The 27,924-nt window shown below is 38.3% G+C and overlaps 1 protein-coding gene across 5 annotated transcripts in view; it reads left to right on the top strand.

Moving 5' to 3' along the window:
- Window positions 1–23,339, top strand: part of sptbn1 (spectrin, beta, non-erythrocytic 1) — a 239,773-nt gene extending 216,434 nt beyond the window's left edge. For all 5 annotated transcript variants that reach the window (XM_048536023.2, XM_048536019.2, XM_048536021.2 and 2 more), the window contains 6 exons: window positions 526–632; window positions 1,460–1,526; window positions 9,672–9,907; window positions 11,064–11,237; window positions 20,331–20,373; window positions 21,997–23,339. In XM_048536023.2, the coding sequence (XP_048391980.1) occupies window positions 526–632; window positions 1,460–1,526; window positions 9,672–9,907; window positions 11,064–11,237; window positions 20,331–20,373; window positions 21,997–22,212 (843 nt within the window). In that variant the 3' untranslated portion in view covers window positions 22,213–23,339. The remainder of the gene's footprint in view (window positions 1–525; window positions 633–1,459; window positions 1,527–9,671; window positions 9,908–11,063; window positions 11,238–20,330; window positions 20,374–21,996) is intronic.
- The last annotated feature ends 4,585 nt before the right edge of the window (window positions 23,340–27,924 follow it).

The raw sequence follows: 27,924 nt of genomic DNA, 5'->3' as shown, positions 1-27,924 counted from the left end.
AAAATGTGAAGTAAACCAGTACCAGAAGAATAAAGCAGTCATAAGGGACAAGTATGGCTGCTAGAAATCTGAGTTTAGAATGATGAATCTGTGGAAAGATTTCAAGGTAAAGGTAAGCATTTTGAAATCAGTTCTCTGGGGGACTGTATAGGCTTCGAAGGTAAGGAAGGTTGTATAGGCAAGGTAGCTTGGAATTGCAGGACCTTGTGCAAATAAAGAGGATCATCATAAAGTTTTAAATGAATTGTTTATAGAAGTGAGAAGAATGTTACAAAAGTCAGCCTGAAGATGATAACATAAGTTTCAGAATTGCAGCAACAATGGGGCCGAGGCAAACTTCTGATAGGAACAACTTAACTTCTCACGTTCTCAAATTGAGTGGACTGTGATATATGTCTTGACAATTTTGTAATTAATTTATACATTTAACATATAAAATGGAAACAAAGTGAAAGTAATTACAGAAAATAGGTTTTATTATTTGAAATCACACAAATGTGACCATTACATTCCTCATTCTTACAGCTCGAACTGCTTGAAGTACGGAGGAGGCAAGAAGAGGAAGAGAGGAAGAGACAGCCATCACCACAACCAACACCACAGCCTTCTGATGAGTCTGAATCACCACAACAGTAAGATGTTATGAAAGAATTTAAATAAAACTTTTTAGAAGGCTTTAGTTCTTTGGAAAGTAATAGTTACACTAGCATACTAACTGGTCGCCATACTTATTAATGTTCAGCAGAATTTGAACAATGCTCAGACGTTAAAAATTTATTAAAACTTATGGATGGAAGGGGATGTCTTTAAGCTATTATAGTTTATCAAAAAGATTTTTAGTTTTTTTTTTCTCCTGAAGCAGAATACAGTAATTTTTCACTTCAAATTGCGGTTGTACTTCTGAAAAGCTCAAATTTAAATGAAACGACTTCTCAAGAATTTGATTTTCCCATTACAAGCAACATAAAAATTTTAGTTAGAATTATTTATACTTTCACTTCAGAATAAAGCATTAAAACGGTTCAAAAAGGCAACTCACCACCACCTTCTCATAGGCAACTAGGGCTGGCCCAGCAAGCAATGCCCACGTTTCATGAGTGAATTTAAAAAATGAAATCTAAGCAACATAAAACAGGTCACCTTCAAGCAAAGACTGAGCGTAGCCGCCAAATGGACTGTAGTCATCTCCTCTTAACCTTTATGAAAATGGTCAAGTACAGTATGAAGGCGGGACTTTTGGCCACCCCACTTTACGGTTATTGTTTTTCAGTGCTGTCTCTGTTTGGTCCCAGTCTGAACTTAAATTCATATTTCAGCTAAACATGCCTAGTATTAGTTTAAATATAAAATGATAGAAGGAAGAGAGATCCATTTTACAGTCAGAAATTTTTTTGTTTGCCCATGGCTTGTTCAATCACATCTTATCTATGAAATTTTTCTTCTGTTTTCTTTTCCCTAGGGAAGGGGCTAGAGAAGGAGAACACATTTCCCAGAATGGATTGCCATCAGACCAGGAGTCCCCACGGGTTAGTTACCGCTCTCAAAACTACCAAACCTACCAAAACTTTCAAAACAGACGAGCTGGCAGTGAATGGGCCCGATCTGGACTGTGAAATCCAAATCAATCAGAATGCAATATTTGTATATCTTCAGACTAACCCGTACATACATTCATTTCTATCTACCTGCTGCTTTTTTTCATCTGCTTTGTTTATCAAAATCAGTTCAGTTAATGAATAATCCCATGAAGAATATCCATTCATCTCAAGCATTCATACTGCTTTTGGTTATCTGCTATAAATAACGGCCAGCAATGTATTTCGCAGCCTTGTGTATGATAAGAACATTAGAATCCAAAATTCGTTCATGAAATCAAGACTTTTAAGGAGGCATGATATATGATAGATTAACCAAATAACATTCCTGGTGCATGCATCTTTTATATTGCAATAATAAGGATAAGTTGATATAACGTGTGAGACACTGATGACTATTTGTGTAATTGGAACCAGTGAAAATTTTGTTTTGGTGGGCAGCCATCCAAGTTTGAATTGGAGAGGTGTGGGAATGGACAAATATTCTGATGCTCTGTTACAATAGGCAATTAGGAAGGATTTAGCCGTAACTTCCTTTGAGAAGATTGAATGCCTGGTTTGGAGCCTTAAGTAAGACAAATTATACCTGGTCTATGTAAGGAATGAGTTTTTATTGATGCTTGTTTTATGATATGTAATTCAGCTTCTGGGAGCAATTAGAGTGACAATAGGTATTGAGAGTTTTAAAATGTTGTTTTGCAAATGTGTCATTAATCTTCTGTCACACCAAAATCTTCCTAATTAGGGGTAACAAAGGTCAATTCTGTGGAAATATGAAGCTCATTTGAAAAACATTGGGTAGCTAACTTCACCAGATACAACACAGTCAACTTATTTGTAGCTTTACTGGTGCTCCTTTCATAGTTGAAACCTTGCAGGTATAGTCTGTTGAAGTAAGTGGCGGCATCAGCAGTGTCATTGGGGTGTGTGGTGAATGGAACTAATCCAGAGCATACAACCTTTAAAAAAGTGTACTGTAAAAACAAAGGAGTACAGCCACAGAGATAATTACTTTACTGAAGGTTTTTAAATTATAGCAACAGTTTTTATCTTTGCACGTGCAGTTATGATGAGGTTGGGTGGTCAAATGGGAGGGGAGGATAGGATTGATTGGTGAAGTTAGATGGTCAAGCTTAGTAACACAGAGACACAAGGCATGCAAAAAATAGTCGTGCAGGTCCAACACTCAGACATGATTGCAGTGAAATGGAGATTCTGCTGCATGAAGCACCACCAAGGAGAGTAATTCTGTTTTGCACTCCAGTGCATCCTGCCCAGAAGAAGGCAATGCATTATACCTAGCAGGAAGTGGTAAGAAACTGGACTACCTGCAGCATCTGGAAGTGGGTGCATGTGAAGATGGCACACTTTTGTCTTAAATGCATCATTCTTGTTCGGTAGTACCATTGACTGGTTGACATGTAACACAGATTGGAGCCTGTTTTCTATCCTGCATTTGCAGGCAACCTATCTGACTCTCAGAATCTTGATGCTTCTACTTTATAACTTTTTTTTACATATCTGAGAACACGTGGTCACTCTGACATAAATACTTGAAAACCTAGCCCCACACTCATTGCCTTCATGTTATACGTGTGACAATAATCTCTTCTACTTAAGAAAATGTTCTTTGCGGTGACATACGGTAGGCATGTCAAGGTATTCGGTGGGAAGGAAATTTTTTAAAAAGTCCTGGCCTTAATGCGCAAATGACGATTCACCAGGAATAAGCCATAGATATACTAATTGAGAACCATAATGACTTTTACAACTGCTGGTAATGCCACGACTATGTTAAACAATTGCTACAGGGGACAAACACCTGTCCTGCTGACCTGTTTCTCAGTGAGACACTCTTCTCCACTGGAGGGTGTTTACATCGTGTTCTATCTTCTGATCTCCCTTTTTCATCTTCTGCCACATCAGCCATGAAAAATTATTTATTTTAAGTTTTTTAAAAGCAAGTTTTTGTTAGAGTTTAATTTACAAAGCAGCCCAGTGTTTTTCAAAAAGTGAATACAGTTCAGAAATCTGAAACACACCTAACAAACAACACCATGAAGATGCAATCAGTGTTTCCCAGCCAAAGGTACTTAAAGCTCCTGCTTTACTGAAGCTTCTTTTATTCCCATTTCAAATGGAATCGCCAATAAAGAAAGGGCAGGCTTGGAACGTATGTGTCCAAATTGTAGGGAGTGGTAATTTAAATATAATGTGAGTGAAATCTGGGTACTCGTGTGGTTCATGCAAATAAAAACAGGTACAACTATTTTGCACTCTGAAAAATAACAAGGAGCTAAATTGTAGACACGTTAGAAGTTAGAATCATGCCTGCTGTCCTAACTCAGTACTCATTTTGGAACAGTTGCCTGGCTGCTCTCCTGAATTACTGTCTAGCATTTTATCAGAGTGAACAGTTGTATTTTTATATCAACACAGTAACTTTGTTTGTACTATTAATGGACATTAGGCCATATTATTCCATTTACGTAATGTCAAGTGCTGAGGCTGTTAACTCTGGTTCCATTTGTGTGTTTCATAGAAAATTATTTCATCCTCTAATGAGGTGTTTGTATAACTAAAGTCGGTTAAAGGGGTTGATTGAATGTTGCCTGCAAGGAAATGTCAGGTACATGAATTACATCAAGCTCACTATTATGTAATGCCAGTTTTTTCTTACCTATAGCGGAATTTTTAGTTATTATTTCAATATCAGCAAAAACAAGACAAAACAACATGAGTTGTATTCATAAGCTTTGATTTCTGATGTACGGTTTCTATGGGAATATTTATTGATTTCTTTTTTTCTCTTAACCAAAGTGACAAATAATGCCGAGCTAGTAATGTGGCTGCCCCAGATATGGTGGAGTTTATATCTTATAACTAATGTGTTATTAAGCACCTAGGCAGTAAGGCCAGTAACACTCCAGGTAATTTGAGTGACACACTAAATATATCTACCGCTGTTTAATGTTGTCCCCAGAAGCAAATATTTAAGGCATAAAAGAAATTTTCACTTGGAGGTGATGATTTCAAAATAGTATATTTCTGGCTGGTGCTGACATCAGGGAAAAGCAAAATGCAGCACATTCCACCTACTAATAAATTATTCTGAAAGGAGATTTGTAACAAATTTTGGCAATCCCAAGTGTTAGCAGACTTCTGAGTTTTAATGGTTATTTTTAATTTGGTTTTTCAATTTTTCAAGCAAAAGCTATAAAAACAAATAAAATTAAACGTATGAAAGATTGGACAAGCATATGGACGTAGATGCAATAGTGTAGGTTAGATGGACTTCAGACCGGTATGACAGGTCGGCACAACATCGAGGGCCAAAGGGCCTGTACTGTGCTGTAATGTTCTACGTTCTAAAGAGAATAAACACTTTAAGTGGATATAGTGTCAGCGACAATGGTCTTCTGCATTCTGATTGCACCAGTCATTTTGCTTACTGCAGGAAAATATGTCTTAAGTAGTTTACATGAAATCTGAGACATTGAGCACTAAGCTGAGAAGGATTTGTTAATGTTTGAAGGCCACTAATACAAGCTATTGTTGTCAAGGCCTTGATAACAAAGTGTGGAGCTGGATGAACACAGCAGGCTAAGTAGCATCTTAGGAGCACAAAAGCTTTTGTGCTCCTAAGATGCTGCTTGGCCTGCTGTGTTCATCTAGCTCCGCACTTTGTTATCTTGGATTCTCCAGCATCTGCAGTTCCCATTATCTCTCGTCATCAAGGCCTTATTGTACATTCAAATAACACAGTTCACGTGGAGCACATTAACATCACTAAACAGAACCCAGAACTCTGAGCAGATTTCTTTTTCCCCAAACCAAATATTACATGCGACAAAACTATGTGTTATTACTTTCTTCAAATTGGCGTTAAATAACAAATACTAAAATACTAAATTTTGTTCACATTCATTATATGAATACATGTGGTGATTTTGTAGGTATAGTGGAGTTATCATGTTGAATTATTTTCATATTCTCCATTGTAGCTAAATTACAAATGATTTCTTATCATTTCACATTAAATTAATTCAAATGAATTAGTTTCTTCTCTGCATTTCTTGTAACTTCTCTGTACCTTGCTTGTTTATTATTGTAGTATTAATACTTTGTGTTTTCTCCATAATGATGAGATAGATTGTGAACACTGATAGAGAAACTCTGTTTTGGGGAATGATTCATAAAATACTGTACGACTACGAACATCTTATGTTTGGCAATTTCATTAAATGAGTTATGTTGAAGCCTTAAAAAAATCTGGTAACAAAATTAACTTTGACTAGCACAGCTTGATTCTGTTTAATTGAGGTTAAGACAAGTGTTGATGGCGTACTAAGCAAAATGTTCCTAATTTAGTCTACATTTTTAAATGCAAGAATCAGTCAGTTCTTAAACATTCAAAGTAGCTATTGAGTCTGGTTTTATTCTTTGGATCAAAGCTTGTATGACTTGCCAATCTGTATTCCCTTTAAATAATATTTATTGGAATTTAGTTTAGGCCCAGTTTAAACTTTTCTTTCTGAGTGTTTGTGATGTAACTTTTTCAAATGTAATCTGTCTTTGAACATTTTAATTTTTGTGTGCTCACATTTGACACATTTTATTTTCACCTTTAGACACAGACTGTTCCTACTGCATGTTTGTTCATTTTAATTCAGTTGTTAGCCATTGACTAATTGAACATTAAAGTATTGCTACTAACACACATGGATGGAACAATTCTGATATTAGTTTTGATTCCGTTGTAACTGTCACTTGTTTACCTAACTTTGTGTCATTTCTGTTTTTAATGGTATTTATTTTTGCATGTGTTTAGCATGTTTAAACCTTAATTATTAAAGTTCACCTTATATTGAATGTTTGTTAACTTTGTGTTTCTAAAAGAGAATTGTCATAGTTGCTTTTGTACATATTTTTCTCTCTTAGAACTGTACATTCTTAAAGTATTAGTGTGAGTAACATTAAACTCAAAAGGCCAGAGATCACAATAACGTAGATGCCTAGTTTTCTGTTATGTGTTCTCTCTGAATTTACAAACACTGTTTTGATTTCTTAGTACTATTCATTTCATCAGATTCTTTGTAATGTGTCCCAGTAACTGTGGTTTTCTTACAGTAGAGGGTGCTTTTGAGTTAATCTACAATGATCATTACGACTGATTCTTTACAGAGCTTTCAGTTTTGGCCATGAAGAGTTCATGCATATTGCTAGCTTTTTAGATACTTTCTAATCTGTCTGTTCAAACATGTTACTGCACAGCTGTTGAGCAGTCAGGACTTGAACCTAGGCCTCATGGCACATAGGTAGAGACCACTGCTCCACAAGAGCCCCTTTATTGTCAAGCTTTTTATTCTACTAAATTCTATGGAAAATCATTGACAAAGATGATTTGACATCTTCTTTGAATTGTCATCCAAATGAGACAGCCAGAATTATCAGATGTACCAAATATGTGGCAGAGAAAATTGTTTTAAGGCCATCTCAGTCCAAGAAATGGCTTCACTATAAAACCTGTGTAACATCAAATGAAAATGTCAGACAAAAATGTTTATTTTGCTCCAACCAATTTTCCTTTATGTATCACCCCTTTTAAGCTATTAATGAATTATAAATCATTGAGCTTATGAATTGTTTATAATGTCAGAATACCTAAAGAAAGTACGACTGCTGTTGTGCCCACTAGCAGTTTGAGCTGTGAATGTACTTAAGCATTATTTGTCATGTAAAAGTTTTAGAAGTTGTCTGTTTCTGCAGTGTCAGTATTTTTAAAATCATGAGTTAACATGCGAAGTGAGTGAAATAACGCAGCTAATTTTTGCTTTCCCTTTCCAAAAAAAGTTGTATGTGTGAAGTCATATTTGAAAGTCTAAAGAGCTATCAATACAGTACACAATATTGGAAAGCAAAGAGGGAGGCAATCAATCAGATTAATAAGACAGTGCTATAGTCAGCTGAACTGGGAATTCATATCCAGCACCTGCTCCTAATGTAAGAAAAATTCATAATGTTACCCGACATGTTATCTCTTGGGTTGTTATGAGTTTGCAAATGTGCACATTTGACCCTCTTTTAATTGAAACTAAAGCTGCAGTGAATATTCTGCTCTAGCTAATTACGCAATGGTCGTAGTGTGACTAGATAACTGCAGCATCTACCTTGCAAATATGATTCAGAAAAGTTAGAGAAAAGTACTGATAGCGTAAAAACCAAGTGATCTGCATTTCTGTGGCTAAATATAGTGGAATTATAATTCAAATAATTTGGATGTCTGGATTCTGAAGATACCTACCCTATCCAGAGAGAGACTGCAGAGCTGCTGGAAGCTTGGCTGCTCTCTAGGTTGTCAGGATCACACTGCAGCAAACGACACGAACAACAAGATGGACTAGACCTTGGGTCTGTCTGTTTTTGGGGGTAAATAACTGTGTTGGCTTTGAGTGACTTTTTTGGCTTTCTTAACAAGATTTGAAATTCATAATATAGTTTAAAATGTTATGATTACTCTGCTTAAAATGCTGTTTGCGTTGAAAGCTGTGTTCTTTCCTTCATCTTATCAAATTATGAATCACTAAATCTAGGTGGTGGAATTAGTCTGCATGATGTGATTTATAAAGATTGAAATCTCTGCATGCCTAAATGATGTCTTAATTGAAAAAAGAGTGAATGAGCATAAGCAAAGTCTCAGCTAAAGGAGTACTCAATCTGTATTGAAGGGGAGATTATTGGAATGAGATCATACAAAGCTTTTGATTACCTTGTCATTTTTCTTTTTTTTTGGTCTTGTTGGATCCACTGTCAAAATTTTAACAATCTTCCCATTAGCATGTATACAAAGGCCACTCTGTAACTACTTTTTGTTTAATTAAATGCATCAAGTTGTTTTGGGAGATAGCACATTTGTATGCTGGCATTGATTGATGTAAAACTTTGCATCATGCGTTTTCCTTTTCATTTCAAAAATACAGCTGCAGCGCTTTTTGCTGTTGCTTCTGCTGAAATGATTTAGTGTCATTTATTCATACGCCAGTAGAGAACTGTATTCTCTCAGCAGTGTCACATCTGAATCTCCTTGAACAGACAAACCAAGTAGTACAGGGTTAATTTGCATTCTAGCAGAGAAAAATATAAAGAAATAAAAGAAGAATGCTTAGGAAAAAGTCTCATGCTAAACAAATTGATTTTATTTTTAAAGAAAATAATATATCAATATAGACTTTGTTTATATTCATTTCATATTCATCACAGTTTACCTTGTCGAGGTCGCTGATAAAGTTGCTGTGTGCTTAGCATCACTGGGTGGAAGGAAAAAAAGGTGATATGCAAGAATGTTTTAAATCTGCTTCCTAGTTCGAGGCTGCTGTTACATGTCAGTCACTTCCACCTCGGAGGTTACAGGAGCTTCCTGTTAATTCTCCAAGAGGTTCCTCGCTGTTAATTTTAAGAATAAAGATTTTCAGAAGGAGCAATGCTCTTGTTCCTTTCTCTAAAATTGGCACAATTCCCCTTTCTCAAAAGATTTGGAAAATCTGGAAGCAAGCAACCCTTGTTGAAGTACACGGGCACCGTTAGCTTTCTGCTACCTTCTTCAAGTTGCCACATGCAAACTTAGAAATAAAGCATTGGCTCTCGCTATATTGAGCATTCTGATTGTTAACCTTGGGTTTGCTCTTGATTATCCCGATACAAGCTGAAATTACATGTATCAATGGCTGGGAATCTGGAGTTAAAATCCAACGTTTTTATTCCCTACTTCTACAGGAGTCCCGTTGTCTCTCCAATTAATTCCTCTTACAACATGAATTCAAGTTAAGACATTAGTTATCACATAATTCAATACACTATACAGCTGTCTACACCACCTTTTATCATTAACTCATAGACATCCATAAATAATGAATGAATTATGATGCACATCCATTGGATTTATCAATATATAAAATTCATACACCAAAATTAAAACTGTCAGTGCACGAAGAATGCACAGCCTTGCATGTGTGTTAGTTTTGGTCTCTTATTGGACTGAATTAATATGGTGATTAATTCATTATCTGTTTAATTCAGATGTCTGAGACAATTGAAACAAGTGAGATGGTGAATGGTGCTACTGAACAGAGAACCAGTTCAAAAGAACCTAGCCCTGCAGCTTCGCCAACTTCAGATCGCAAAACTAAGACTTCACCTTTGGCCCAGTCTGCCACGTTACCTGTTAAGTCACAAGAAACTCCTTCAGCACAGATGGAGGGATTCCTGCATCGCAAACATGAATGGGAAACCCACAACAAGAAAGCATCAAGCAGGTATGACATTTTCTCAAGTACACATTATGTGAAGTAGCTTGAATCTAGGCTGTCTAATGCAATTCCTTTCTATTTGATTCAGATAGGAACCCTTCTTTGTATGGCTTGCACCTCTGGTAGCAAAGAGAGAAATCCGTTTTAAGGCCTTCTCAGTTTTGTCCACAACTTCCTGCCTTTGGCCTTGATTTTTTTGTTTCTGCTTGTACCTCTGTATCTTTTGAGGCTGCGTACTGTCTGCATGCAGTGCATAGGATGCTTGTTTGAATGCACAGACCCCTTAAATTATTTTGCATAATCTGTATCTTAGAGGTAACTTAGCTGTAACTTAGAGGTCAACTTTTGCAAACTTGCATGGAAACTTTCAGGTCGTGGCTGTACAATTTGTTCTGTCTCTTGCACCTGTAATCAGGAGTTTTTAGCACTGGTCATCATCTAGGCTGTACTGCATTGTAGTATGGCAAACAATTATTTTGAGTAGTTATTTAGTACTGTAGTAATTTAATATATGTATTAAGGACTTCTGCAGAATGCAAAATACGTTGAGGTATGTTAAAATTGTTTTTATATAGTGTGAATCAATCTAGAGATAATCCATTAAAAGTTCAAACTGATTTTGGGAAGAGAATCTGATTTGTGCTATTTAATAGGTATACATAGGGCTTTAAAAATAGCTTCTACTTAATCAATCTAAGCAAAACATTCAATGTGGGGAGTTCCATTGTGGTCTAATGAGTAAACACAAAGCCAGGTACATTACTGAATCAGATGAAGTCCCAAGTTAAATACTGAAGCTGTTCCAAGCAGGTTGACATTCCTTGGATTACATGAATCCAGAGGTTGAAGTTAAGAAGGGAACAGTCAGCCAGGGAAACAGTATGAAACACTGGGATGGATGTTGCATAAGTCTGAATTGAGTTTGGCTATTATATAATAGTTAACATCAGTATCGTATTCAAAGAAGGAGTCACTATTTAAATAAGATATTCATATGCTTATTGAATCCAGGGAATAGTACTTAGAATCTGAGTTTGATGCTTAAGAGAAAAGGAGAACATTTTAAATTCAACATTGTAGCTTTGATTGTGTAAATGTTGGTATTTTATTAGATAAAACTATAGGGCTATTAATGAGAAACTTTATTGTTTTCATTTTTCAGATCTTGGCACAATGTGTATTGTGTGATAAACAATCAGGAGATGGGCTTTTATAAAGATGCAAAGAATGCTAGTTCAGGTATCACATATCATGGCGAGGTCCCAATTAGCCTAAAGGAAGCACTGTGTGAAGTGGCTGTTGATTATAAGAAGAAGAAGCATGTTTTTAAGCTGAGGTAAGTACTTTTCTCTTTCTCCCTTTTTTTTGTGCTACGCTCAACACATGAAACATATATCTTTCAAATCCATTGCATTCAATCATAAACTGTGGAAACAGAGTAATCCATTCAACCTGTTGAGTCTGCTCCACACCTTGAGATCAAAGCTGAACTGATAATCCTCAAATCTACCTTCCTGCCTTTCCTCCACAACCCTTGATTCTCTTACTCATTAAAAAGCTATCTGTCTCAGCCTTGAATATACTTAATGACCTATCCTCTACAGTCCTCTGTGGTAAAGAATTCCATAGATTACATACCTTCTAATGGAAGAAATTCCTTCTCTCCCATCTTTTAAATGGGAGACCCCTTACTCTGAGATTATGCTATCTGGTCCTAGACACACTCACAAGTGAAACGTCCCCTAAGAATTTTATATTTCTCAATAAGGTTGCCTCTCAGACTTGTAAAATCCAGTGATTACAAGCCCAACCAACCGATCTTATTCTCATAAGATGCACCCTCCATGTTGAGTTCAGCTTCGTGAACTTCCTGTGGACTGCCTCAGATGCTAATCTGTTTCCTTAGATGAGCAGCCAGAACTGTTCCCATTGTGGTATGACTAATGCAATATATAGTTTTAGCAAGATATCCCTATTTTTATCCCCTCTTTCCTATTGAGGTAAAGGCCAACACTCCATTTACCTTCTCTATTACCTTTTGAACTTGGGTGCTTGTTTTTTGTGATGCATGAGGACTCCCAAATCACACTGTACTATAGTTTTCTGAAGGCTTTCTCTAGTTAAATAATATTCAGTTCTCTTATTCTTCTTGCCATTTATCTGCATTATGTTCCATTTTCCAAGTTTTAATCCACTATCAGTATCCTCCTGTAGACTCTTTGTGTTGCCCTCACCACTTGCCTTCCCAACTTTTTTATTTGTCATCAGCAAACCGGGCTTTGGTGCATTCAATTTTCTCACCCAAGTCGTGGCATTCTGTTAGTTATAGGTTGCCATCCTAAAATTACCCCCCATTATTGCATCTCTGTTTTCTGTTAGTTAGCTAATCCTCTATCCTTGCCATTATACTACCTCTAACGCCATGAACTCTTAATGTCTTAAATAGCTTAACAAGTAGTACCTTATCAAACACCTTCTGAATGTCCAAATATATTACAACCACTGTCTCCCCTTTATCTATCCTACTTCATACCTCCTCAAAAATTCTAATAAATTTGTCAGGCATGATTTCCATATTATGCAACCACGCTGATGGTACTATATATTTCTGAATATTCTGGTATTCTATCCTTTATAATAGACTTTAATATTTTCCTAATAATGTGCACTTACAAGGTTCTTACAACCTGTGATGACGGAAGTGAGGAATGCAGGGAGGATGAATGAACTGACCACAGCCATTCAAGTTGGGGGGTGGGGGGCAAAGAAATAGAAATGTTATTTTAATGGTACAGGGCAGTAGTGGGACAGAACAATAAGGGGAATAAATGTTTCTCTGTGGAGCACGACCGTGAGTCCCAAGGACTATGCCTGCTCCATGCCAAGGTTAAGGACACCTGGCTGGAGAAGAATTTGGACTGGGACAGTTGTGGTCTAGTCATCATCCATGTTGGCACCAATGATGTTGATAGGATTAGACAGGAGACAGGAGGTCCTGCTGAAAGATTTTGAACAATTTGGAGCTAAATTCAAAAGTAGAACTTCCACATTGATAGTCTGTAGATTACTACATAACCATGTGTATACTGGCATAGGGTAAAAGAAGTTAACAGTGTGGTTCAGAGATCAGTGTGGCTGGGTGGAATTGATTTCAGCTCGTGAGGTATTAGGACTGGGGTAGGAGGGACCTGTTCCATGAGATGGGCTTCACTATACTCTACTGGGGCCATTGTCCTGGTGAGTCCAATAACTAAAGCAGTAAAGAGGGCTTTAAATTAATGATGAGGAGACTGGCCTAGGAGAGTAGAAGTGTAGCCTTACAAAGCCAGAGGATATGGCAGCCTTATAGGGCAAGTATTTGGATAGTAATACCCAGAGTGAAACAGGAAGGGATAGTTTGAACAAACTTAGAAAAACAGCAGTGAATAGGGTCAGGGTAAAAATGCTAAAAAGGTCAAATTAATGGCTCTTTATTTGAATTCCTATAATATTTGATACAAAATAAATGAAATGGGTACTATCTTATAGACGTTGTAGAGACATAATTACGAAAAGGTCAAAGCTGGAAACTAAATACTCAGGGGTATGTGAATTTCCGAAAGGAAAGAGAAGTAGGATAGCATTACTAGCACTCAATGGGTTAAGTATGATAGTAAGAAATGATCTTAGAGCAGAAAATATAGAATCCATATGAGTTGAATTAAGAAATAAAAAGGATAAAACACTGGATAAGATTTGTCTGTGAGCCCTCCTAACAGTCGCTGTGTGGTAGGATAGAGAAGGGGAATATGAGGACCTGTGAAAAAGGCATGTGTTAACCCTGGGTGACTTTAATCTTCATGTAGATTGGGAAAGTCAAATTGACAGAAATAGCCACAGAGAACAATATATTGTGGACCCAACTAGGGATTAGGCTATTTTGGATCTGGTGAGATGCAATGAGGTAGGTTTAATAAATGATGTAAGAGTAAAATATCCCTGGGATACACTGACAGTAACATAGCAGAATTTAACATTCAGTTTGAGAGGGATCAACTTAGATCAGTAACAACTGTGCTCACCTTAAATAAGGGCAATTACAAAGAAATGAGGACAAAGCTGGCTGGAGTGGATTAGGAAATGAGTTTAGCAGCAAAGAAGATTGAAGAACAGTAACAGGCGTTTCAGAAAATAGTTCATGACTCACATAAAAGATATGTCCCAATGATAAAGAAGGATTCTATGAAAGGGCAAAATCAACTATGGATAACCAGGGAAGCTATGATTGCATCAAATTGAAAGAATAAGTATATGATGTGGCAAAGTTTAGTGGTAAACTGCAGGATTGGGGAAGTTTTAAAAACCAACAAAAGACAACTAAATAAAAATGAGGGAGAAGATAACCTGAGGCTTTTTCATCAGATACACTTGTTTTACTGTGTGCGCAGAGAATGCTGGAATACTAGAGCAGGTCTGGAAGCATCTGTGGAGAGAGGAAAACAGAATAAATGTTTTATGTTTGGTATGACTCTTCTTCAGAATTCAGAATTCACAGATAATTAGAAAGGCAAGTAGAATGTTGATTTTTATTAAGGTAAAAAAGAAAGTTTTGTTACAACTGTGAAAAGCGTGGGTAGATAGTACTGTATACTGTTTTCATTGCCTTATTTGAGCAAATATATGCTCATATTGGGGGGAGTTGAGAGAAAGTTACTAGGTTCATTGCAAGAATTTATAGTGACGAAGGATGCTGTAGGTTGCAGAGAGACATAGATAAGCTGCAGAGCTGGGCTGAGAGTTGGCAAATGGAGTTTAATGCAGACAAGTGTGAGGTGATGCACTTTGGTAAGAGTAACCGGAAGGCAAAGTACAGGGCTAATGGTAAGATTCTTAGCAGTAGATGAGCAGAGAGATCTCGGTGTCCATGTACTCAGATCCTTGAAAGTTGCCACCCAGGTTGACAGGGCTGTTAAGAAGGCATACAGTGTTTTAGCTTTTATTAATAGAGGGATCGCGTTCCGGAACCAAGAGGTTATGGTGAAGCTGTACAAAACTCTGGTGCGGCTGCACTTGGAGTATTGTGTACAATTCTGGTCACTGCATTATAAGAAGGATGTGGAAGCTTTGGAAAGGGTGCAGAGGAGATTTACTAGGATGTTGCCTGGTATGGAGGGAAGGTCTTGCGAGGAAATGCTGAGGGACTTGGGGCTGTTTTCATTAGAGAGAAGAAGGTTGAGAGGTAACTTAATTGAAACATATAAAATAATCAGAGGGTTAGATAGGGTGGAGAGGGAGAGCCTTTTTCCTAGGATGGTGACGGCGAGCACAAGGGGGCATAGCTTTAAATTGAGGGGTGAAAGATATAGGACAGATGTCAGAGGTAGTTTCTTTACTCAGAGTAATAAGGGAATGGAACGCTTTGCGTGCAACGTTAGTAGACTCGCCAACTTTAGGTACATTTAAGTCGTCATTGGACAAGCATATGGGCGTACATGGAATAGTGTAGGTTAGATGGGCTTGAGATCGGTATGACAGGTCGGCACAACATCGAGGGCCGAAGGGCCTGTACTGTGCTGTAGTGTTCTATGTTCTATGTTCTAAGATAAACTTTGAGGATAAACCTGCAAATAATATCAAGACTGACACCAAGGTAAAAAGAAAGGCACAGGCAGAAGTGAACATAGACCCCTTAGAGAATGAGGTGGAGAAATAATGGGGAACCAGGAAATGACAGAGGAGTTAAATAAATGCTTTGCATTGCTTTTCATAGTAGAAGACATGACGAACATCCTAAAATTACTAAATAATAAGGGACAAAAGGAGGAGAGAAAATCAATATAGCAGCTATCACTAGTGAAGAAGTATGAGGGAATCTAATGGGTAAAGACCAGTTAGCTCCCTGAATCCAGTGCCCCCTTGGATTCTAAACAGAGCTACAGAGATCGATGCGCAGGTAACAATCTTCAAAGAATCCTTAGACTCTGGAGAAAGTCCGGAGGATTGGAAAACTGCCAATGTAACCCCTTTATTTAACAAGTGAAGGGGACAAGAAACCGGCAACTATAGGCCAATTGGCTTAACACCTAAATCAGTTAAACGTCTTACCTCGTGTCATGTCACTATATTTGAAGTCAGTCAGAAATAGCGCATAGCCCATGAAAAGCCCAAATATTGAATATCTTTAACAACAGGATGTTTGCAGCAGATAATTAACTCCTGAAAGAGAAAAGAGGACAACATTTTGAGTGGTGATTTGAAAATTATATTCGAGCATAGATAAAATAGTTGCAAAATGTAATACTAAGAAGTAGCAAAGTGAATTTAGCAAATTTTAATCATGTTGAATTGTGTCTGACTCAATTAACGATGGGTAATGATTACAAATAAAATGCAGCCAAATCAGATTCCTATTGAACATGGCTATGAGACACAATTAATGTGTTTTCTTCAAACGGATCTGCAAAAATTGTCATCAGCAGCTTGAATAATTTGCATAAATTTGCATTCAAACTGATTCTCATTAGTCTTTGTATTTTTTAAATTAGATATTCTAGGAATTCATTACGTCCATACATGATATTTACAATACCTGGCTCAAACAGAACAATTTGCAAACCACTCATTGGTCAGACATGTTTACCTGTTGGTGCAATAATGTAATTTCTCTACTGATTTGAGCGATATAGTCAATTCAAGCAGTACTTTGCAACAGGGTGATGCATATAGCGAGAGGGTTTTTGTAAAACTCTTATTCCCCCTCAAAGTTGATTTTGTTATATAGTATTACAGGTAGCTGATGCCCTTTAATACTTCATGCCATTCCTGTGTGAGCCTTGATAATGACAGTCAGTTAACAAGCTATTCAGACCAAAAGGGCCAGCCATCCATTTTGCCTAATAACCAACAGGAAACGCTAGCGTTGGTGGCTAGAAAGCGACCTATGTACCCTAACAATTTTAATTTCATTCCCTACCTTAGCCCAAAGGCAGTTTCTGCCTTTGCAGTCAATAAGTTCATTTCAGCTTGAGCTTGATTCTAGAATCTTTTTAGTTGGTAGGGCTCTTTATAAATGGATGAGATATCTGGACAAGCTCAGCATTTACCAATGTAATGAAGATTTAGGAAAAATGATTAAAAGTTAGCATTTGGCACATGATTCTGCATTTCTGTTTAACCTGTATTGTCAATGGTAGCAAAAATGGCCAAACATTCCTATAGATGCAATGTTTTTTTAAAATATTCAAGCATTAGTCGCAAAAGATAGATGTTGCAGTCTATTATCTATTCTACCTTGCCTCCCAAAGATGTATTGAGAAGCTTCCTTGAATGGTGGTTGCTGATTTCTCACAAGCGGCCATTCTTTGTGTATGCAGTGTCCATTAGCTTGCAAATCAATTGTGGGAGCATCCTTCTTCTCTTGTCAAAACATCCACATGATACGGATAATTTTTTTCTGAGAGTTTTTATTGGATGAAACCAATAACTATGATATAGTTAGATACAGCTCAAAAACAAAAGACAGAAAAGGGAATAAAAACGTGACAGGCTGAGAAACAGAGGACAAGATTCAAACAGGACTATTGAGAAAAATAAGGAGGAGACAAACACTGTTAAAAAGGATAAGCTTAAAGGCTTTGTCCCTTATTGTGCGGAGCATCTGCAGTAAAGTAGATGAACTAAATCGCGCAGATAGGTGTAAATTGGCTATGATATAAATAGGATTATGAAGACATTGGCTGCAGGGTGACCAGGGATGAGAATTGAATATCCCAGGGTATTCAGTATTTAGGAAGGACAGGCAAAAAGAAAAATATACTGTAGTGACATTGGTTGAAGAGGAAATTCACGCACCAGTGAGAAAGGATATTAGCTCTGACAGGGTGAGTCTGTATGGGTAGAGTTGAGGAATACTAAGGAACAAAAAACTTTAGTAGGTGTCATACATAGGTACAACTGCAGTGGTGATTTTGAGAATGGCATTAAAGCAGGAAATGAGAGATGCATGTGATAAGGGAATATCGGTGATCATGGGTGGTTTTAATCTTCACAGATGCGACAAATCAAATTAACCATCCCACAGAGACTCACGGAATTCCTGTGGTTTTTTTTTGACCAGTATATGGAGGAACCAACTAGAGAGGAGGCCATCTTTGACTGGGTGCTATGTAATGAGAAGGGAATCATTGCCAATCTAGCAGTGCGAGACCCCTTGAGGAAGAGCGACTGTAACATGATAGAATTTTTTATTAAGATGGGGAATGAGGTTGTTGATTCACAGACTGGGATGCTGTACTTCAATAAAGGAAGCTACAAGGATATGAGGCGTGATTTGGCCTTGATGGATTAGGGAGAGTTAGTTAAAAGGATGACAGTGGATAGGTAACAGCAAATATTCAAGGAACATATGGGGGAACTGCAACAATTGTTTACCCATTTTGCTTTTGCAACAGACAGGAACAATAGAGCCAATCCATGGCTTACAAAAAAAAAGAGATAGCATCCGATCTGAGAAGAAGCATATAGATTGGCCAAGAAAAATAATAAATCTGAGAATTGGGAGCAGTTTAGAATTCAGCAAAGAAGGACCAAGGGATTGATTAAGAAGGGGAAAATAGAGTATGAAAATAAGCTTGCAGGAAACATAAAAACTATTTAATAGGTACATGAAAAGAAAGAGATTGGTAAAAACAAATGTAGATTCCCCCTAGAGACCAAAATGGGGGAAAGTATATTAGGGGAACAAAGAAATGGCTAAGCAACTGAAGACATACTTTTGTTCTGACTTCACAAATCAGATACCAGAATTATTGGAGGATGCAAGATATAGTGAGAGGGAAGAACTGAGGGAGATCAATATTAACAGAGAATTGATGCTGGGACAATTGTTGGGATTGAAGGCCAATAAATTCTCAGGGACCGATAATCGGTACCCCGAGGGTGTGTGTCCTAGCCATGTGCAAGATTAAAGCATATGAGATTGGGAGAAGTGTATCGAGAAGGAGAGGAAACAAAGAGCAGGAATAATGGATCCTTTTCAAATTGGCAGGCAGTAACCACTGGGGTGCCACATGGGCCAGTGCTGGGACCCCAGCTATTCACAATATATATTAATGATTTGGAGGAAGGAACAAAATGTAGCATCTCCAAGTTTGCAGATGATGCCAAGTTAGGTGGGAGGCTGAACTGTGACAAGGGTACAGAGTTCCTTCGACATGATCTCAACAAGTTGGGTGAGTGGGCAACCATGGCAGATGCAGTATAATTTGGATAAAGTTGAGGCTATTCATTTTGGAAGGAAAAACAAGAAGGAAGATTACTACCTGACTGACTGTAAATTGGGAGAGGGGAGTGTGCAGCAGGATTTTGTGTCCTTGTGGACCAGTTGTTGAAGGTAAGCATGCAGGCAGAAAGGAAGGCAAATGATATGTTGGCCTTCCTTGCGAGAGGTTTCTAGTGCAGGAACAGGGATGTGTTGCTGCAGTTATAGAGAGCCTTGGTAAGGCCACACCAAGAATATTGTGCGCAATTTTCATCGCCTTTTCTGAAGGAGGGAGCTCTTGCTCTCTAGAGAGTGCAGCAAAAGTTTACCAAGCTGATTCTGGGGAATGACGGGACTGATGTATGAGAAGAGATTGACTAGGTCGGGATTGCTTTTGCTAGCGGTCAGACATATGAGGGGGTTCTCGTAGAGACTCATAAAATCTAACAGGACTGGACCGGGTAGATGCAGGGAGGATGTTCCTGATGGTGGGTGTGCCCAGAACTAGGGGTCACAGTATGAGGATTCAGGGTAGATGATTTAGGACAGAGATGAGAAGACATTTCTTTACCCAAAGAGTGGTGAGCTTGTGGAATTCATTACCACAGGAAGTAGTTGATGCCACAACATTGAATGTATTCAGGAGGCGACTAGATGTAGCACTTGGGTCCAATGGGATCAAAAGTTATGAGGTGAAAGCAGGATTAGGTTACTGAGTTGGACGATTAGCCGTAAGCGTGAAGAACAGTGAAGCAGGCTTGAAGGGCCAAATGGCGGCCTCCTGCTCCTGGTCATCTGTGTTTCTATATGGTTAGGTTTATATGGCATGGAATGATGGCTCAGTGGTTAGCACTGCTGCCTCACAGCGCTAGGGACCCGGGTTCAATTCCACCCTCTGGCGACTGTCTGTGTGGAGTTTGCACATTCTACCCACATCTGTGTGGGTTTCTTCCAGGTGCTCCGGTTTCTTCCCATAATCCGAAGATGTGCACTCTAGGTGGATTGGCCATGCTAAATTGACCATCGTGTTCAGGCGTGTGTAGATTAGGCAAATGGGTCTGGGTGGGATGCTCCAAGGGTCGGTGTGGACTTGTTGGGCTGAAGGGCCTTTTTCCACACTGTAGGGATTCTATGATCTATAAATCTGTACAATACCAAATGCAACTAACGTGTTCTTCTTGTTAAAAACAGGCTGAGTGATGGCAATGAATATCTCTTCCAAGCCAAAGATGATGTAAGTTTCTAAATCAGTCATGGACAAATTTGGGCATTTTGTTTGCATTTCATTATTTGGGTTAGTTTTATTAGTTTTATTATATTGGTTTATGCATAAAGCAAGATTTTGATGAGGGGTGCTGTTAAGACTGTATCTTTTAATTTTTCTGCATTTTTGATTGTAGACTGGAATGGGAAGAGGACTTCTTTTCTAAAAAAATTATTGAACATTACAAAAGTAGCTTACTAAAATTGATTGTTAGTGTTATTTATGCTGCTGTTTGTCTAACCAATGCGAGGATGCTGGCTACAGACAGGCTGGCACCAGGTGTGGATATGAGCTTTAGAAGCTGAAACCACATATGAAGCAATGAGAGATTATTCTCTTTTTGAGGAATTTAACAACGTCTATAATAAAAACTCACTTTGAGGACCAAAGGGTTGCAGCTGTTAAATTGACATCAATAATGATTGGTGATTATGAGCTGATCTATAAAACTAAACCTTTTTTCCTTTTAATGATAAATTTGAAAGGCTAGAAAATGGGAGATTGAAAGGGAGTCAGTTAGACAGGGTAAAGAATGGATAGCTAATAGCTATCCATTGATGCTAGCTACTCCCAGAATGACTTCTGAGAAGTAAAAGTACTAGGGGGTGGAAGTAAAAATTGAAACCCACAGTTATTTCCTTTGTAATAAGGGGGACACATTTGTCAGAATGCTGGAGATTGCCAAGATATCAGAGTTTGTAGTAATGAGTCCGAAAAGGAAAAGGCCACTGCTCAACCTGTAGCTTTAACTCCAACTAAGAGAGTGGAGGTGAACATTACTGTGATTATATGGGTTAGATGACAGACTGGCACCAGGCAATGTATGAAATAAGACTCGGCTGGCAACAGGTAGCTAATTGTTTTGTGGAGGTGTGACCAGCTGTAGATGGAAAACCATCTCTCTGCCAATAACTATGTCATTGGTTCCTGGGTAGCTCGACAGCTTGTGGGTGGGAACAATATTTCCAGAAGCCTTTGATCCCCCAGAGGGAAGTTGATCTGTCTCTGCAGTAGAAAAAATCTGAAGCCTGAAGAAAGCTAGTTGTTTTCTCCAATAAGTTGGCTTAAGCTGTTTTTGTTTCGATGAATAAGTCAGACACTTTACAATTTGTGACACAGTTGCTGTCCACCCGTTGCAAGGAAGTGAAGGTATTGGAAAAGAGAGATTGAAGAACGTCAAATCCTGGCAAGCAGTAGGATCATCTCGACAAACCCTATGGATAAAGGCCATTAAACTGTCATTGCGGCTTTTCATTCCACCCATAACAAATTTTTTCTGTATGTCTGTCAAAGGGGAATTTTATAAGGGGTTTAAAATTTTAACTCGTAGAGTTACATGACAACAGATCTGGTTGTTTACCTGTGGCTAGGGTTAAATTATTTGTAATAAATGGTCAATCTCGTTAAGTATGGGAATCTGGTTTAGTGTTAACTTGGCTTTACAAAGTCAGATAATTTGCACACTTTGATAAGATCTTTAACTTTTGTGATGATACCAGGAATAACAGGCTTGATTTCCAGCGGGCCACCCCAGTGAGTCAGTCGATAAGTAAATCTTTTAACCTGGTGGCAATTTCATTTCTTTTTAAACAGGAGGAAATGAATGGCTGGATTCAAGCTATCACTTCAGCTGTGTCTACAGATAAGAGTGAGGCAACGCCAAGCAATCAGAGTACCCCAGCAGCTAGTCGTGCACAGACCCTACCAGCCAGTGTTGTCTTGGCTGGGGAATCCAGCCCTGGCAGACGAGAAAAAGACAAAGAGAAAGACAAGGAGAAGAGATTCAGTCTGTTTGGCAAGAAGAAGTAGAGCAGCTCAACAGCCTTCATTTCTTTCTATACCAACAAAACTCCAGCATGAGCATTTAGAACCAATGAATTATACTTTGTGCCTCATGTCCCTCAAGCCAGTTTGTTTTAACTTATGGAGAACATCAGAGAGTTGTTTAATCTCTAGAATGTGAGGTGCATTTGGCAGTTTTTATTTACAATTAAAGGGCCAGTTCTTGATGATTTGTATGTAGTTTAGGATCCAAATATCTAAATTTCTCCTCAATTTTGTGAGGCTGTCTTGGAAATAAAACAACTTACATCCATGTGCTACTGGAATGCAAGGCAGCAATGCTTTTGAAATCCTTTATTGTGCACATGGAATATGTATTAAAAAGATCAAAAATACTTGCCCAACTCCATTTATCAAAGTTGCTATCCTGAGTCTTGGCTAGTAGGAACTTCCATTTTACATTTATTTAAAACATATATTGTATCATCTTTGCTATGACAAAAGGCAAATGTGCATTAATTTGCATTTTAATTAAATAAAAATCATGCTAGCCTGGCAGCAGATATTAACAGAAACTACTGGGTTTTTGTGCAGAAAGCGTGAATAAAGAATGTTGGTATATAAGAATGAATTAGTATACTGATTCACTTTTAAATAATCTGTAATTTTAACTTCCTTTTTTGTTGCTCAGTTGCGTTATACTGTATGTTTCAAATAATTCTACTACAAAATATAAAACCTTAGATGTATATTAAAACCTTTCAAGGCATTGATGTTAAGTGTTGACGTGGGGATTCATTATCTGGAAAAGTAATGTTACTCAAATGGTTATTTGCTTGTTGGCTAAAGCACTGTGTGTCATAATTTTGCTATGTTATCTTACTATTTGATACATAGTGTGTATTTCTGTCATTGTAACTATTGTAATGAAAATTTCATTTTACTGCACAATCAGGATACATAATAGGAACGAATCCTTGCAAAAACTGGGCCTGTAGTCATATAGTACAACAGGCTTTCTGTTGTATGGGACTGCACCTGTAGACTTTTACCTTATCTATTAAAATGTGCGATGTCATTAAATGCTTTTAAAACTTATTGTGCCATGGGTATTCTTGTATAAGTTTCAATAAACCTTCTGTTTTAGAGCTAAATGTGGTTTGTGTATACTGAAGAAATTTCTAGCTCAATGTATATCATTCCTGTGTTCTGTTATATGTAATCATCAAGTTCATTGCTTTAGAAATATTCTTACCAACTTTATCCAACACTGAACCATAATGATGTAGATGCAGGGGCAAAATATATGCCCCAACATGTATTAATCTAAACTGGCTAAGACTGTGTGCACAAAATTTTATTTTTCCATACTAGTAATCTGTGCATTTCTGAGGGTGCCTAATATTGCTAAATTACAGGTAGATTTATGTTAATGTACACTTTTATGATCTGATCTAAACCAGATGCAAAATTTTATATAGCCACTTTCATTAGCTAGGTGGTAATGTCCTATCCAAAGCTGTCTGCTGTAAATTCTTTTTGCCAGAAAAATCTTAGCGCAGAGCATGTATTTGAAGAATTGTAAGACTTGGAGAGAGTCTAATCCCTTTGTTATTTTAAAGTCCTCAATCAAGTCCTCACAAAGTATGCACTTTTCTAAATAAAAGTTCTTTAAGTTTTCCTAACATCTACGGATCTCAAAACTAATTATCGAGAAAATGACCTGCATTTGCACATTTTTGTAATTATTCAGCTAAGTTATCTCTGCAACATCTCAAGTCCATATTCTTCCTAAACTGTGGTGATAAGAACTGTTAGCAGTGATCTAGATGTGGCTTAACCAGAGTTTTATAGAAGATCAGCATAACTTGCCTGCCTTTGCAGCCAAAGGCCATGAACTTCTAAGCACCAGAAATGATGAGCAGATTGTTGCTATGCGTTAAGATTCCCTTGACTGAATGCTGCAGTACATTTTTACAGAATCATCTGTCAAAGTAATATATAGTGAGACATCTTTCAGGAAACTTCTTTAGAGTATAGTTGGGGAAGGCAGTACAATGTCCTGTTTTTATGGCATCAGCTGCTGTGTGGTGAATGTGAGGGTACAATCTTTGAATGTGAATGAATAGATGGGTGGATGAATCAATAAGTTGGAAGGATGAGTGACGATGGGAAAGGCAGTGGATGGGGAGGTTTGTAGGTGATCGGGAGCTACTTGGCTTAGGTTATATTGTGCAAATGCTGAAGTGGTTGGTAGAGTAACCAAAGGTTCGGGGCCTTGATTGAAAAGGCAATTTTCAAATTACCTAGGTATTAAACTAGACTTTAATCTGCCCCAATATTTCATGGGTAATTATTCAGGTAAATAATGTGGCACTGTCTGGGAATCCAACAGCTTTGAGTTTGTGATAATGGGAACTGCAGATGCTGGAGAATCCAAGATAATAAAATGTGAGGCTGGATGAACACAGCAGGCCCAGCAGCATCTCAGGAGCACAAAAGCTGACGTTTCGGGCCTAGACCTGATGAAGGGTCTAGGCCCAAAACGTCAGCTTTTGTGCTCCTGAGATGCTGCTCGGCCTGCTGTGTTCATCCAGCCTCACGTTTCATTAGCTTTGAGTTTGAGTCATTGGCTGAGGGTCTTGAAGAGCAGCGGAATTGCCCGTAAGATATTTAAACTTCTCTGCCATTTACCATATAGGCCCATACATTTGGACTTCAGTAGGGTCCTGATATACTTCCAGTCGTAGATCCAGTATCCAATCATTCAGAGATAGAAAATTTAGCCAAATAACTATTTATTAAGCCTAATATTCTGTGTGCTTTGCTAAGTAATTTTGACCTGTCATTTTCAAAGGTCTATGTAAACGCTCTCCCTAAGCCTATCTTCCTCCAACTGTCATTCAAACAATGCCTTTAAGCATTTGGTGTCTTTGTATCCCTTTTGTCAAAATGAATCACTCATTTCTCTGTTTTAAATTCTGTTTTCTACTTCTTCGTCCATTTTGTCAGCTTTTGTGCTTTTGCAGTCAAGTGGTATTTTGCTTACAGTTTGCCATACCTCAAGTTTGACATCAGCAAATTTTGAAATTTTGATCTGTACTTCAATTTCCAAGTAATTTATTTATAATTTAAAACATGGTGGGCCTAACACTGACTCTTGGGAATCACTACAGATGACTGTCCTGCAGCCAGAAAAGTAATCATTGTTACAACTAGCTGGTTTCTGTCCTGGTCATGTTTTTTATCCAATCTGACATTGATCTTCCAATTTCAAGAATTTCAGTTTTACTCACCCACCATTTTTGTGTCATTTTGTCGAACGATCTTAAAATCCACATAGAAAGGAACCTCTGAATTCTCTTTCTCAACCTGTCAATGTTACTTCGTCAAAACATTCAGTTAGAGGAGTCAAACACTGATTGCCTTTTACAAATTCATGTTAGTAGTCCTTAGTTAACTCAAACTTCTCCAAGTGTGTGTCACGTTATTCCTAATTATTGTTTCTAAAACTTTACTCAACACTGGCGTTAAGCTGACCAACATGTAGTTACAAGTAATTTCCTTGTATCATTGAACAAAAGTGTTACACTTGCTACATTCTAATCCACTGACCTCGTACCACGTACCTAGGGGCGTTTGAAAAATTTTGGTAAGTTCTTCTCCTAACTGCACCCTAAATTCCTTAGTTACCTCAAGTGCAAGCCATCCAGACTCATCAATTTAACCATTCCTACCATAACCAGCCATTCCACTACACCTGCCTGTCATTTTCACTCTGTCCATTAGCTCTAAGCACCACTTCCTTCAATACTACTTGTCAGCACTTTTTCCCTTGGTAAGTATTTGTACAAACGACTCAGTGGGCTCAATTTTGTATTTCCAAAATTGGCAAACTGCATCACAACCTGATTCATGTATATTTGCATCAAAAACACAAAGTTGTGGCTTGTGATAATAGCTGGATCTTATCACAAATTGGCCAAGTGTTATTTTTGTTGAGTTTCATGGAGGCCTTCCCTTTGTGAGGTCTAACAACTCTTCTCACATGATCATCCCAAAATCCCCCAATTAACCATGTACCATTCCCCTAAAGCTCATCTTCTGCGATTGGTGAGTAGGAGAGTATGTGCAACAGCCAGGAGCTCCACAATACCTAGAATTTCAAAGGCTGTGGTGCACCCATTCCAAGCATGAGCAATTTGCCTGGCCCCTTCGAGAATTCTTGGAGATGGCAGGTAAGGGTAATTGGTGTCCACTTTGTGGCCAGTGATCTGGTGATCAAGATGGTGCAGAGGAGAGATGTCCATATAACCCAAAACTAGCAGCAAAGGCTACAACATCAGAGTGCCAGCCTTGTCTAAGGCTGCCAATCGGGTCAGTGGAGTCCCATTTAACTTTAGAATGTCTAGCCTTGTAAGAAAGGGATCAATGACCGTCTCTGCTCCTCCAGGGGTGAGTGTTTGATTTATTGTTGTCACGTACTGAGATAGAGTAAAATGTTGTTTTGCATTCTATACAGGCAGATCGTGCCGTACAAAGTGCATCAGAGTAGCAGAACAGATGCAGAATACAGTGTTACAACCACAGAAGGAGCAGTGAGACAGGAAAATATCAGAATTAACATTTGAGAGGTCCATTCAAAAGCCTGACAACAGTGGGATGAGGACTAGGGGGATGCTGTCTGCTGTGGATCTGTTGCCCCAGTAGATGAATTGCAAAGGATTAAGGCATTTTGGTAGGCTGGAATTGATGTGAGCCATGACTAACCTTTCCAAACACTTCATAATTATGGAGGTCAGTGCCACCAGGTGGTAGTCATTGAGACACACTATGATTTTTCTTTGGCATTGGGATGATGGTGATCCTCTTGAAGCAGGTGGGGACTTCACATTGTAGTAAGACAAGGTTAGATATGCTATCCGCTGGTCTGCACAGAAGAGGACTCCTTCCAGGCTAAGATAACAAGGTGTAGAGCTGGATGAACACAACAGGCCAAGCAGCTTCAGAGGAGCAGGAAAGCTGATGTTTTGGGTCTGGACCCTTCTTCAGAAATCATTTCAGAAATCAGAAAACCTTTGTCTTTTCTGAAGAAGGACGCAGACCTGAAATGTCAGCTTTCCTGCTCTTCTGACGCTGCTTGGCCTACTGTGTTCATCCAGCTTCACACCGTGTTATCTCAAATTCTCCAGCATCGATAGTTCCTACTATCTCTCTCCATCCAAGCTAGTCACTTTCCATTGGTTCACTCTCAAGAAGACCAACCTAATATCTGCGGCAGTGACTGTGGGTACAGGTGCATTCAAGGCCGTTGAGTAACGTTGTTTTACTGACCTGTTTGAAGCGAGTATAGAATGCATCAAGCTCATCGGATGGGAATATACTGCACCTCCATCTTCTTTCTGATATCTCACATTCACACTATGCTACAGTACCCATTTCCCCCCAAGTCTCATGCTCTACCACTCCCACCATCGCATACAACATCTTCCCTCACTTATTCTTACCTATCCCAACCCCTCATACTACTAACTGCATGTTCTCTGCCCTGCCTACTCACTTGGGACACCTCACCACCTTTCACCCATCTGCACTAGGAGAAACAGCTGTACCACCAACTTTCATCTCATACAATCCCAATGTTTGTCTGAGTGCAGAGCAAATGGCCCATAATAGGGCAGGAAGAGCCAAAAGAAGTGGGTGAGGTACATCAAATTCACTCATTCATCCTGTATTAAC

This window comes from Stegostoma tigrinum, chromosome 9 (assembly GCF_030684315.1).
Source record: "Stegostoma tigrinum isolate sSteTig4 chromosome 9, sSteTig4.hap1, whole genome shotgun sequence".
Lineage (NCBI taxonomy): Eukaryota > Metazoa > Chordata > Chondrichthyes > Orectolobiformes > Stegostomatidae > Stegostoma > Stegostoma tigrinum.
Note: the sequence above shows the minus strand (reverse complement) of the source record. Positions and strands in the feature narration are given on the sequence as shown.